Here is a 13,819-nt window from a genome sequence, read left to right as displayed (position 1 = left end):
TTAAGATTTTTGTGAAACTGATATAAGTCTGTATTGGGTTAGTTTGAAAGCAAAAACTTTTGTACTTCTTATGACCTCAGTGCAATATACATTAAAAATGGTGATCTGGACAAATGAGTGAGCATGAGTGTATCTGTATATAGGTGTGTGTCTGTGTATGAAAATATGTTTAAAGAAAAAAATGGTACAGAAGTTGGAAAGCCTTGCAGTCAAATGTCTAATGAGCCTGCCCGATATTTGCTGATGGTTTTGTTTGTCATTTTGGAGGCTTTGAAATAGACATCGGCAAATAATGCTGGTGACAAATGGGAAATTTAAAAAGAGGGAAAAGCTTTATTGACTATTAAATTAATTTTGAATTTCCATTAGAAATCCCATTGCTAGAGCAAAGGATTGAGAGAAGGCCTGTAAAGTTTTTAATGGCCTTGAAACTGGAAAGATCTGCAGAAGTCAGGTGCTAGCTGTTAGGTCTGCTCAGCAGCTGGGGAGACTGAGCATTGGGCAGTGCTAAAGCCGGGCCTGGAACAACTGGTTTCAAAGGGAGAGAAAAGGGTGGACCGAATGTATACTGGATGGGAAGAGATGTATGTCTTTTAATAGTGTTATCAGTAGGGTGTTTTTGTTTTTTTTAATGAGCAATCCTACCTGCTTTCCTCAGGGATGCTGTGCCAAATTTAGACCTCTTTTGATGGATTTTGCTGTAGGACTCTGAAGTTGTGTTGAGACCAACAGGTTGCACTAAACCGCTGAGGCCTAGGCCCTGTTGTCAGGAGTCCTGCTGTGCCATTCACAGAAAGGGGGAAAAGGAAGAAATCAAGTGGTATTAGAGGACCTTATATTTTGCATTTAAAAAAAAAGGAAAAAGAAAAAAAATTGCCACAGTTGACTGATGGTATTTATAACATGAATTATACTTTCTGATCCGCATAGAAATTAAGTTGTGGTTTTATTATTACATGGATTGTTCTTTTAAAAAAGTGTGTGAATATATTCATGTATATAATTTTAATATTTTCTCGATTAATCAGATTAGTAGAACTTTTTTACAATGACTGAATTAGTACCATTCACATACAGTGATAAAAATTCATACCAACGAGCAGAGAAGAGCACTTTCCTGTGGATTTGGTCAAATCATATAGAAGCAGAAATTAATCAGTGATGGAATTAAGTGTGAGGCATGGTATACTGGAAAACCTCCATCGCATGTCAGATGTTTTACAACTGTGATAAATGCTTTTAGATAAATAATGCTAACATATGTTAAACAAGTTCGGGCCAAGTGCAGTAAATAGAAAATGCACTTTAGGAATGTTTGAAAGTATAAATGAATGATATATGGTATTTGGAGAGCACTGCTAGGACAGTGTTTTCTCTGTGGATGTTAGAAGAAAAATTGTTCTAAGATGCTTCAGGAATAGCTTTTCACTACTATTATTGTTTTTAGCAAATGCAAACTTTTAGGTTTCTCAGTGCTAAACAGGATTTTTTTTGATTTGTTTAGCTATTAAGCAGCAAATATCATATTTCATGCCTTTTTCAAACTTTTCCTTGAAGCTATCGTGAAACAACACAGTTCAACTGTAAGGAAAATAAGCCAGTAGCTCAAATGACTTCTCACTTATTTTGCATTTGCTAGAAAAATCAGTCTTCGGAATGAGGAAAGAAATTAGTCCAAGTCAGGCTAGGAGTGCACCAGTGTCTGTCCTGCATCAGTTTCTGCACCATGTGGCTAGGTGTACAGAGCAGGTTCCTGCCATGTGGTATTGGGCGGCTTTTGTTGCAGAAAGGCAAATTTGCTGCCAGAGACAAGAAGTGTAGAAACCTTTATCCAAACTGCCTTGGTGACTCTAGTTTGCAGAGATGTTGCTTAGTTTCAGCTTGATTAAGTCCGGCAGAATTTCAGCCAAGTGTTGCTGCCCCTGGGTGGTTTGTGGGAACTCCTGTGCCAGAAGTTGTTCAGTGCCCCAGTTAGAGAAGGATGACGTGACATAACGTAGGAGCCTATCTCAAGTGTTCTCATGTATTTCCTGACAGATTTGGTCTTAAAACGAGAGGAGCTTTTCTATTTAGATGTCATCCCAGAAGCTTTTCTACTCAATGATCAGCAAGCACTGCCACTGCTAACAGTGAGAGCAGCTCAGAATTTGTGTTCGCAAGAAGACATGGGTTCATATTAAGGATACTTTTGAGTTTAAAGAGATAACAAGTGCACTTTGCAGTATTATTCTTATACTCATTGCAGAAGAACATGATTAGTTTAGAATAGCTCTATAAGCTAATATTTAAAAATATTCAGTACTAGCAGTGAGGCTGCAAGGATTTCCAGGCCCTTGTTGGCCTGGTAAGCGTTCGGCAAGATGCAGAAGTATTTGAATATTTTCTAGTTTCATCATTATGACATAGATCAATCCTCAGTGTAATTTTGAAAATGTACAAGTGTCTATTAGAAATTCTGAGAAGTAGTATGTATTTGTAATTTTGGGCATAAATTGGGGGACATTTACTTCTTCCATGCTTGGCCCCTTACTGGCACTTTTGTGGCTCCTGCTGCTAGTGAGGTTTAAACTCTGCATGTGTTGCACCATTTTTTTTGGCTGAAATCACAGAAAGCATTACGTGCTTGCTTTTAAAAAAATAGTGGCCAAATTTCAGTTTGTGGAGTGAAACTTACTGAACTTGAAATATTTTGACATCCACTTAATATTTTTGTGCTAAACTTTGTCTTTTTGCATATTTGATGTTTTTTATTCACTTAAGGTTGCAAATCACATGTGTTAAAATAATTTCCATTAATTAAGTACATCCTTCAAGTACACATCCTCTTCCAGGATTTGGATTTTTACACAAATTCTCCTAATCCCATTTTTTTTTTCTATTTGATTTGTATAGCATAAGGATAGGCAAACAGGGCTGGGATATCTATGTTAAAACTGCCCTTCTCTTGACAAGAACCCTATGGCACATCAAAACATGTGAGAAAGACACATCAAGTTATTTGGAGGAAGCTGGTTAACTAACCTCTTTTCTTCTTTTTTTTCCCCCTCTTTTCCACTCTCACCTCCCCAAGCTCATATCTGCTAAGGGATTGTGGGACTTGTCTACCAGGGCTTGTCCTTTGCTCTGTCATTGTATGACACGTAGCAAAGTGGAGTCCTGGTCTGTTGAAAAAGTTCTTTCCCCTCCATCTCCAAATGTCTAAGTTGAATTTCTGTGTCTGGATTTGGGCATTTAAAGGTGTGGGTTGGCTGGAGAGAAGATTTCCACAGGAACGAAAGCCACCATCAGAGGTTTAGGAAAGCTGAACTACGGATAGAAGTTCTTTAAGTTAAAGAATAGATTGTTATATGGAGACATTGCAAGATTTTTAAATCAGTTTAAAAGACTGTACAGTTTAAACTGTAGTTGTATATAGGAAAATGGGTAAAATAAAAGCAAAGAAATTAGTTTTTAGAAACCAATGTTATCAAAAGTAAAATCAAGGGAAAGGTTGGAATAAATATCTTGCCCATGCTTTGGATTTTCCATTGAGGTTTTTTGTCTTGTTCTAGCAAGCCAAATGTCTTAAATGGAGGAGGAGGGGAAAGCTGTAGAGGTGAAGCCATGCCTGAGCCTGGATGACCTCTCTATACCTTTCCACAGTTTTACCCGCTGCCTTATTATCAGATGAGTGGGCCATGCTTGGCATCCAGATCTTTTCAGAGCTGCTGAAGGAGCTGAACATATGCAAGTGCTTGGGAGGCAGCAGCATTTGGCCCTGCGGGAAAGCCCTGGTCTCCGACACATCCTCTGACACATTTTGGCCTGTCTTAGGCAACTGTCAGGTGCAGTCTGGACTTGAAGCTCAGGAGCTTATTCACATTCTTGGCACAAATTGATGGTCTCTTTGTGCTCAGATGTTTTGTTTCTTGCTAAGCTGTCAACACAGACAAGGCATTCATTATCCTATGGGTAGCAGGTGTGTGCTGAAAATTTTATTTACTTTGAATAGGTTGTTCTAGTTTACTTGTTGCTATTGGCTTAGTAATACATATTGAGTATTCAGGGCAGCATGTTGCCATAGTCTTTAAAGTTGAATAAAAACAGAAAGCTCAAATATGGCTAACACAATATTACCAAGTGCTTGTAATCAAAGAGACACTGATATATATTGCTTTTCAAGCACAAGTATACAGTCCAGCAATTTGGAGTCCTAGTTGTAAAACTGAAACAAGTGTTAAAGATTTGCCTTGACTTACATATTTTTAGATAATTATTTTTTAGCCTCAGATTGGCTACAGTAATCTCTAAAGAAAACAGTAAGTTCTCCTGTATTATTTTCTTTGCTAGCAATTTTCCCTGGCACCATTCTCTTGAATTATGTAACCTATGTTTTAGTATAACTGCTGCTTGCCTACTGTATTGCTCTCTAGGGGACAATTTTGCATTAGTAGGGGGATGAATAAGATGACCTCGTAAGTCTTTTCCACCACCACTTTCTATAGTATAGTGCTGTAATATTTGACCTTGTTACATAGCCTTTTCCCTTCGGGAGCCCTTTGACTTCTTTCAAAAGAACAGTCATGGCATTTTTGACATGTAAAAATGTGCTCCTTTGAAGTTGTCAAGTCAAAATGCTGTTTCCTGCATTTAAGAATTGAAGAGCAGGTTAGTACCTTTTACATTCAAGGGAGGAGGAACTATATAAATAAAACATTGCAGGGAAATACATCACAACCTCTGCTTCATGGCTGGAATGAATACACTGAAGAAGCAGGGAATCTTTATTTTGCTAAGATGTTGGCAAGGTCATAACTTTCGAGTATGCTTTTCTAATACAGCTTTCTTTTTCAAGGAAATGAGGAAGGAAGGCCAATTTGAGCAATATGTTCTTGATCTACACTTTGTTCATGGACCTACACTGTGTGCGTGGCCCTTATTTGGAACAGAAGGCTTTCCCCTTGCATATCTAAACTTGCCAAGCCTTAAGAAATACTAATAAGAAATACAGCTCTAAAGAAAAACTCTGTGTCTTAGTTTGCAGGACAAGAAGGAATAGATGAGTGAGACAAATAATTTGAAAATGGCAAAAAGAGCTGCAGAGGATTAAAGCCAGAAGTGGATTCAGAAATGTCTTGTTATGCCTGCTTGCCCATAGCTTTCAGCTTGCGAAGATCACATGCTTTTTGTGATAATGGCTGGGCTTTCCAAGAGCTCCCCAGTGCCAGCCTGACCGCAAAACCCACCTTCCAAACAAATTTTCTGCAGTGAAAGGCCCCTGCATTTTCATCTCTCCAAAGACGACCAATCTTAATAAGCCTTTGTGTTTTTTTTTTTTTTTTTTAGATGGTGAAATGCTTGGGCCATTCAACTGTCCTAGGGCTGTTGCTTCTGTGCAGGTAGTCTCCTTTGCTGTTCTTTTTGAGTTTTTCTGTCACATTCTCATTCATACTGCACAATTCTCATGTAAAACCTGCTGTTAGGCTCATTCTGTGTTGGGCTCACGTTTGCTGTTTATCTCCTTTTTTCCATAACGGTAGGGGAACACAGGTCCATATCCACAACCCACAGGATCCACCAGATTGAGAACTAATGTTTCCTGTTGCACTTAACTATATAAGCAGTTGCTGTGCTTTAAGCATCTCTTTTTAATATATATCATTGGCATTTATTTGCTCTAATATGTCAGAGTAGCATGAGAAATGTTGTTCTTTGCTCCATGTGCATGGAGATTGGTGTGCAAGAGGCAAGGAATGGTATTTTAGAACTTTATGGGGAGGAAGCTCTTGCTAATGGTTTATCCAAGGCATGTATACAATTTGCCTGAACCAAAGTAGAATAAGCAGCATTTTGGTAGAAAGGGCTGAGTGGAAGGATCAATTAATTCTGTTACATTTCTCTAAGAGGAGATGGAGATAACAGGAAAGTCCCTTCTACCAACTGTATGTGGAGAAAACTGCTCACTGGGCTACTTTTGTGTGTGTGCGTGTGTGTGTGCGCTTTTTATATATATAGTTGATGAATCTGAAATCTTGAGTACAACTTAGAACAAAGGTCAGGGGAGACTCCAGGAGATTCAGGAATGATGGATAATTCAGCAATTGCTGGGCAAAGCACCTGTCCTGAATGGACGATTTCTTACTTGTTTTACATGAATGATTCAATTTCTCATTCAGTTTTCTAATACCTAAATCTTGTTTCTCTTTAGAGAATTCTTAGCTCTTCTCCTTCTTTTTGTCTCTCTTCTCTGGTCGTCAGTCCTGTTCTTCACTTTGTTTCTTTTGCGTATCACTCTTTTTTTTCTGCCTCTTTCTCTTCATCATCGAGAATATAATTTTTTTTCCTCATTCCTCTGGAGTTTTCATGTTGTGGTCCCTTCCCTGCCACATTAGTGGATCCATTTTCACGTCCTGTGGCTATTTATGACCTATTTATTTATTTATGCTATTTATCAAGGCACAGCTTGGAGGACTCTGGCTTCCGCAGGAGGGGATACATTTGCTGTTGAATTTAAAATATGCCATTGTTCTCATGCTGATAGTATTATGGTAAGTCATTTGAGGTGTAAATTGACACTTTTGGTGCTTCAGAGGAACATCGGAAGAAGGTAGGCTTAGTTACTCCCCTAAATGGTGTCTATCCTTGCAGCCATAGGGTATGGGGGGGAAGGGGTGTCCCAGGCTGTTTTGTGCCTTTCTGTCCTCCTGCTCCCCACCTGGGCAACCCTCAGATAGAAAGAGAGTAAGGAAGCAGGCTTGCAGAGCCTGCCTGTCCCAGATAACGCGCTCTGTGACTGTTCCATGTTTGGATGCAGCTGAGCTGCAATAGTTTTTCTTCTCCCCGGGAGCCTGCAACACACCCCTTGTGAGGCAGGCGGGAAAGCCAGGGCAGCTGCGCAGTGTTGACGCTGTCCAGGGGCTGCATTTCGGTTACCAGGCTTAGTATACCTTGCACTTCACCTGTTGCTTTTCATCAGATCATACTTGATTGCTAAAATCTACTTTTCCTTGCTCAGTGCTAATCATTTATCCCAGGATTGGTGGGGGAATATGTAGTACAAGTTTACAAGTGATACATGTTGCATTAATGAATGCACAAAAATCTATTTATATGGAGAAAATAGAATCACATTCAGAAACAAAAAAAAGGATTTGCAATAGGCAGAAGTATGTAATCTCAGCAGAAAATGCCATGATGTTAATGTAATAAATGTAGTAGCGGGCAGTGTGTCTTTGAATGAATCCCCTCTCTGTGTATTTTCTAGGGGGTCCAGGCGTAAAAGGAAAGTGTATTGTCTTGCAAGCAGATTTATTACTAGCTTTTGTGGACAAAACAAAACTAGAGAGCCTCTCTTTGGCATAGGCACAGGTCTTGTCCTCAAGCCCTTTTTTAATTTGTTTACATAGAGTAAATAGAGTGAAGGAATGGCATGCTGTACTAGTTAGTTTTATATACAGTAATTTTCTAAATCTGCAGCCCTATACATACTCACGGACCCACTTTGGAGTCCAGTGAGGTGTCTCAGAGCAGTCTTCAGGGCTGGAGCCTCACTTACTGCTCTGCTACTCCAGTTTGTGCCCAGGTTTACAGTTGTGTAAATCTGTTGAGTCAGGTGGAGTAAGACTCACTTGAAGTCACAGTAGCATAGTAATGAACTCGGAGGTATTGCACTGAGCATTCACAAGAATATTGAGGTTTTCGGTTATTAAAAACATTTATTTATTTTCCATCACTGCTGGCAGAGAGTTGCAAACAGTTGATTTAAATTCTGAAGGACAGTTTAATGATTACTTGTTTGTCAGGAGTAGATTTTTTTTTTCATATTTGCAAAGGCAAGAAATAAAATCTTAATTTCCAAGAACAAGCCTGGTTGGTGGAAGCCAGATAACATGTCTACTTCTGTCCCATGCAACAACTTCAGAATTGAATGGCAGGAAATATTTATAAGGTCTTTTAATTAGATGTGCACCAGCTACCCTGTTAAGGTAATCAAATGTAGAGTTAATCTCCCTTTTATGTTTTTATAAGGAAAGGAGCTTCATCTTGACATTATAGTTTTGAACAAAAGAGGCATAGATGGGAAATGTGGAGGTCATTCAGGCAGCAGCAAGTGAAGCAGAGCAACTCCCATTTGTGCTCAGCCAGATGTTCACTAGCCTTTGCCAATAGCTCAAAAGGCTGATGCTACATAAATTACTATATCCCAGGGACTAATTCAATGGGTGTGATGGAAGAGGAAGGGAGGAGAATGGTACCCTGTCGGTCAGAGGTCAGATGTTACACATGGGACTGCACCAAGCACTATTCAGACGATTTTTTTTTTCCTTGTGAACTGAAAACATTTCATTTTTTCCAAAGAAACTGGAAGAAATGTCAATGATTTTATTAGGAATAAGAGGCAGTTTATTTACACCAAAAAATCCTGATTCCTGTGTAATGAAGAGATGTATACCCAGTGACTTGTAACTTGATAAACTGAAGGTTATTTTTGAAAAGATATAGTAGCCTTTGACAGCTGTCAGCAGTCTGTTGAAATGAAAATCCTTAAAAGGCTTCTCTCTCTGTTCATTGCTGAAAGTATGCCAATTGCAAATCGAACTGCCTGGCCTTCTTATCGATTACTAAGCTCTTCAGGTTCTTCGAGAGGAATCGCTCTTCATCTGGTGTGTCTGCTTTTCTTTTTAGGAGAGTTATTTTACAGAACAGAGTAATAAATAAGGGTTTTCTTTTAGCATAAGCATTTGCACTCCCCAAGTGCTGTTAGCGGAAGAAAGTAAGTCTATTTATGTTGCTACCCTTCACATATTTATGTTTGTATCGCAGGTCTGATGGTATTTGATGCTCTGTTTAGAGCACCGTGATGTGCAGGCTAACAGTGAGCTATGGGCTCCTGAACTGATAAGGAAATATCTCTATGACCTATGATGCAAAGGATCATCACACACAAATGTGACTCTTGGATACAAAAAAATGAAAAATAAAAATTAAGCTCATACTAGCACTCAGTTTTAAATCTGCTTTGTTTCAGATGAGCTGAGTCTGGTTTTGGCAGTGCTGATGCCTAATTTCTTAGGATTTCCTAGAGACTCTAATTAAGAAGCTGAATTTCAAGGCCACTAAAGTACTGCCTTAGCATCCTGAGCGTTATTTCTCAATCAGTGGGAAGCTGTCATGGAGGGACAGAGTGCCTTTTCCTCCTAAAAATAAAGAAATAACCAGTGCTCTCTAGAGTTGTCGCCAGAGGAAACCACCAGGGGATTTTTTTTATCATCTGTAGTCTGCAATTATGCAGCTGCAGGCTTTTTTTTTTTTTTTTTTTTTTTTTTTTTTGAGATTTAGTTAGGTAGACAAAGATATCTCTGACTTAATTTACCTTCTTTCATCTTGGTACATCATGGCAGATATGTAATGTGTCTCCAAACAGTATGTGATCTGTGGAAGAACGTGTGCTTTGGGGGGCTTTTGTTGTTTATTTGGCTGTTTTACTAAAATGATGAGGCATGATGAACTTCAGTGGAAAGCACAGCAGCTAGTATTTCGCTTGAAGCTCAAAGATTCGATTTCTGTCCTTGTGTAATACTGACATAAATAGTCAAACTTACATCCAAGCTCCTCGTATCCTTTTCTAACCTGACTAGTGTGTTTGGGAGCTATGTTTTTTTTTTTTTTCCTTACAAAAGCAAACCAGCTGTCCCCTCTTTTCTGATGGTGTTTGGGGTTCCTGCACCATGCAGTGCAGTTTATAACTGGGTAAGTTTTCTGGGTTGTCCCAGGAGCACCTTGTCAGGCAGGGAGGAAGTTCAGGTAACACCTGTTCAGGTGACAGCAGTAGTTGGAGTAGTTTGGACTCATGCTTCAAAACCCTGAACATACTTTATTTTGACTAAAAGGGCCTCTGTCAAGGATGTGCCTGCGGTAATTACGACCACCTCTGTACATTTTTTTTTTATCAGAGAGTTTCCTGATTGTTACTGTCTGTGCTTCAGTAGATTTGTTCTCACAGTCATAGTTACCTTCTGGGCCTTTAGGAGCAAGACCTGAGGCTGTCACAGTGTCCACGTTGCTGCTGGGACATGGGAATGCTATACGATCCCAGTGCTGCTTCCTAAGTGTCCCTTGGCTCACATCTGGTAGATAAGTGTACTACTTTTTGCAAAACGCCCCACAGAAATTCAGTAAAATAGCAACTTCTATGAAATGATCTCTGGGGTGATTTGAATTATGCAGGCTTTCCCATCTGTGGAGAATTTCACCCTGGTTTGAAGTCAACTAAACCAAAATATTTTCTAATACAGCATAACTCTGGAGTGTGACCATTTCCCTTATCTCCTTGGATAGTGGTCTATGAGCATTTCTGATGAGTTGCCATACTATAAGAAAAGGGTGCCAAGACTTAAGAAGACAGCCTGTGCACAAAAATATAAGTAGAAATGGTTAGAAGCTTGTATTCCTGAGCTGATTCAACAAGATTAACTCAAGATGAGGAGGGAGCTACGAACTTTACTTGCCTTTATGTAGATTGCAGTGCCTCAGCAAGAAGTAGTAGGAAAGGGATGACGGATCTTCATGGTTGCTCCTCAAAAAGTGGTGTCAGACCACTTTTATGGTTCAAATGTTTGCAATACACGCTTCTGTCTGGTCACTGCTACTGCTTCTACAGCGATGGATCCTTTTTTTCTTTCTGAACTGCAGTTAGGAACTTCTGTCTTCTTTACTACATCTGAACGCCATAGCACTGATTGTGCTAGTGGCCAAGAAGGATGTTATTACTGTAAGAACAAGGGGAAAAAAATTGACTTTGTTCTTCTGAGAGACATCAGAAATCCACATGCTCTAATGATGGCAACCACTGTTACAGTATTTTAACAGCTAGCGCTTCCCCACAGGCTGGGGGCTGATAATGATCCTCTCGAAGAAAAAGGCCGACAAATGGCATTTGTTAAAATGTTGATATTTATACACAAAGTTGCCAGCACTTTAAGAAATGGTGCTGCTCTTAATTACAATGATAATTTACTGCCTTGTTTGGAGAGACTGTGCTCATAAGGATGCTGGTGAATTATGAATAGAGTAATAACAAATGCCAGATGGAGGTATCTTTCAAGGAAGTATATTTTGTGTAATTTAGCATGTAACATTAAACAATAATAGAAGTCTTTAAGGGCCTCATTGGTCAAACTTTCCTGACAAAATTACTCTTTATCCTGCCAAGAAATGTAGTTTCACATTCCGATGTGTTTTTAAGCTAGAGTAATTAAAGCATGCCCCTAAGTTTATGGCTTGAAATGAAATCCTTTCCTCCAGTGTTTTGTCAGGATTCTGTAAACAGTGCAGGAAAGGAGACAACTTATAAGAATAATAGTTTTGCCAATTCTATACATTCTGCCTTTGAAACCAAAGGCAATTAGGAATGAACAAAATTGCTCAGAAGTTTTACAAAAACGTGCAAGTTTTGTTGTAACTTTACTTCACTTTTTTTTTTTTCTTCTCTTTTGAAGGCAGCTGTTAGGTATAAGAAACACTTGTCTCAAATTAAAACCTGCCTTCTTTGTTTGAAGTGAAAAATGATTACCGAATTATAAATGCATCAAAACCTCAAATGATATGCCTTTTTGTAATTTATTGAGAAAAGAGGAAATAAAACTTAATGTCATTTTGTAATGTAATTAGTGATTAGAATATAAATAAGCAAAGGAAAGTAAAAAGGAAAACATAGGGGTGGGCATTTCATTTTCTTATGTTCTTGCTCCATAGGCAGGATAGGGAGGCAGGCTATGGGATCTCTGCAGCTACTGCAGGCCACTGTTGTTGCCCATTGCGGAATAGTGCTTTGGTGGTCTGGGGTGCAGTAATATGTGTCGGGACAGCTTGATTGTAATGATTTGATTTGTCTTGGTGATTGTCTTCCTATTACTTTAAAGCAGTAAAATTTAAGTTAGAGAAATTTGGGAGTGTAAACGGCCACTGTGGAATATAGTCTCAGATATACATATGTCAGTGTGGTAGAGCTTTAGTTACATTGTGCTCTACCCACATCCAGAGACACAAAACATTTCCTAACGCCCAATAATTAACCTAAAACATATGGTACGAACATCTTCCAACGGTCAAACGCTATGTCAGGATACCGAAAGATAGCAGAGGAGTTAAAGTTACCTACTTCTAATTGTTTTTCTGTGAGTGTATATAATAGGAGTATAAACAAGGTAATATATTCCCATACTGGATGGTGAAGAGAATGCTTCAGCTTGTATTAGAAAAAACTATCAAGATAAGTATTCATGAGGATAAAACACTGTTTTGAATTATACTCAGAACAGTCTGTCCAACTATTTTTGGTATTAATGTTCATTGAAGTTGTAGAAAGTTGTAACAATAGAAAGGTGAGAGCATTGGAAAAGGATGTTGAGAGGGAAGGCAGACCAGGATGGGATTCAGTGGCTCTAGCTGTGATAACAAAAGCAGAGAGTGCTCTCAGCTCATTGATAGTGATCTGTAACTCTTAATAAACCTTAATTTTGTTTCAGTGCAGAAAGAAGAGTATTTCTGTCTGTTTTTGAAATATCCTTAGAGCGTTGCTTCTCAATGATCTTTTTTGAAGGTGTAGTGAACTTACCTGGGAGATGTCATCTGTAATTATGCACAGATAAACCCTGGTGTTACTAGTGTTTAATGAGCAAGTACTGTATATATGAACAAGAAACTTGCTAACTTTGAAAGCAGTCTACCTAATGGAAAATTGGCACTGTGACTCTTCTCACTAACCCTCTTGAAATCTGTGCCCCTTTTAAGCAATGTTGTCACTTTTGTTATTGCTGACCTCCTTGTTGTTATCTTTTTTCTTGTCTGTTTTTTTTTTTTCAGAAAAACTCTACAATTCCAATGGACGGGAGCTGAGACGGGCACTTTTCTCTTTGAAACAAATATTTCAAGTAAGTGAATATGTTAGCAGTGTAACTGTTGAACATTGTTTGAATCTCTTTATTGATGTAGGGAATAGCTTACAGGTTTTGACAAAGGATAAAATTTTAGAAACCCATTTTTGAAGAGCATTCAGATGGTCTACACGCCTTCCCCCATTCCATCTGTCTGAAGAGAGCAGGACTGGTTATGGAGCACTGGCAGACTTAATGGCTGCCAGGAAGGGAGAAAGAAAACTGTAAGTCTTGCATGGAAAACTGTGCTGTTCACTGGGCAATGAGACAGATAATGCAGTATTGGGAAGGTTGGAAGGGGGATGTATAAAGCAGAGTCTGAAACCTGTCACTGGAGCAATGGGCTCACATTGGCCTAATCCTGACCACAGAAATATTGTTGACAAATGGTTTAGGTTTAAGCTGCATTTAAAAAAAAGGGGACAAGGGAACTAAAAAAGGTTATGAGAAGACATGGGACAAATCTGAGATGTTAGATTATTGATTTAAGTTAGAAATGAGAGGCTGCAATTTATTGCTTCATCCAGAAAGATACTTCAAGGAAAGACAAGGATTTGGATATGTGCTTGTTATGGAGAAGAGCTGGAATCAGCAGGACTTTGGGTCCTTTGGAGAAGTAGCAGATGTGATAGAGAAGTGCTGTGGGCAGTATGAGAGTGAACAGATTGGGATGCTTTGATTATAAGATCCATTTGCCTGGGTAAGGAGAAGGACTGGGTAAAGATGCAGGATTGGAATAAATCAGGTTGAAAAGAACAGGATAGAGAAAAAGAAAAAAAATAAGTGCGTGAGAACCAAGCATCCTACAACAAAATTCTAAGTGACAAATTCCACTTCTGTCATTAGATATCAGTGAAATCAATTAAACAACAGCAGCAAAATACACCTCTTCTCCTTTAAGAATC

The 13,819-nt window shown here is 38.8% G+C and overlaps 1 protein-coding gene across 7 annotated transcripts in view; it reads left to right on the top strand.

Moving 5' to 3' along the window:
- Positions 1 to 13,819, top strand: part of FHOD3 (formin homology 2 domain containing 3) — a 387,720-nt gene that overhangs the window by 175,956 nt on the left and 197,945 nt on the right. For all 7 annotated transcript variants that reach the window (XM_088537458.1, XM_088537457.1, XM_088537456.1 and 4 more), the window contains exon 4: positions 12,844 to 12,911. In XM_088537458.1, the coding sequence (XP_088393584.1) occupies positions 12,844 to 12,911 (68 nt within the window). The remainder of the gene's footprint in view (positions 1 to 12,843; positions 12,912 to 13,819) is intronic.

Source organism: Tinamus guttatus, unplaced genomic scaffold (genome assembly GCF_059628265.1).
Source record: "Tinamus guttatus ecotype Peru unplaced genomic scaffold, ASM5962826v1 Tinamus_guttatus_pri_ptg000777l, whole genome shotgun sequence".
Taxonomy (NCBI): domain Eukaryota; kingdom Metazoa; phylum Chordata; class Aves; order Tinamiformes; family Tinamidae; genus Tinamus; species Tinamus guttatus.
Note: the sequence above shows the minus strand (reverse complement) of the source record. Positions and strands in the feature narration are given on the sequence as shown.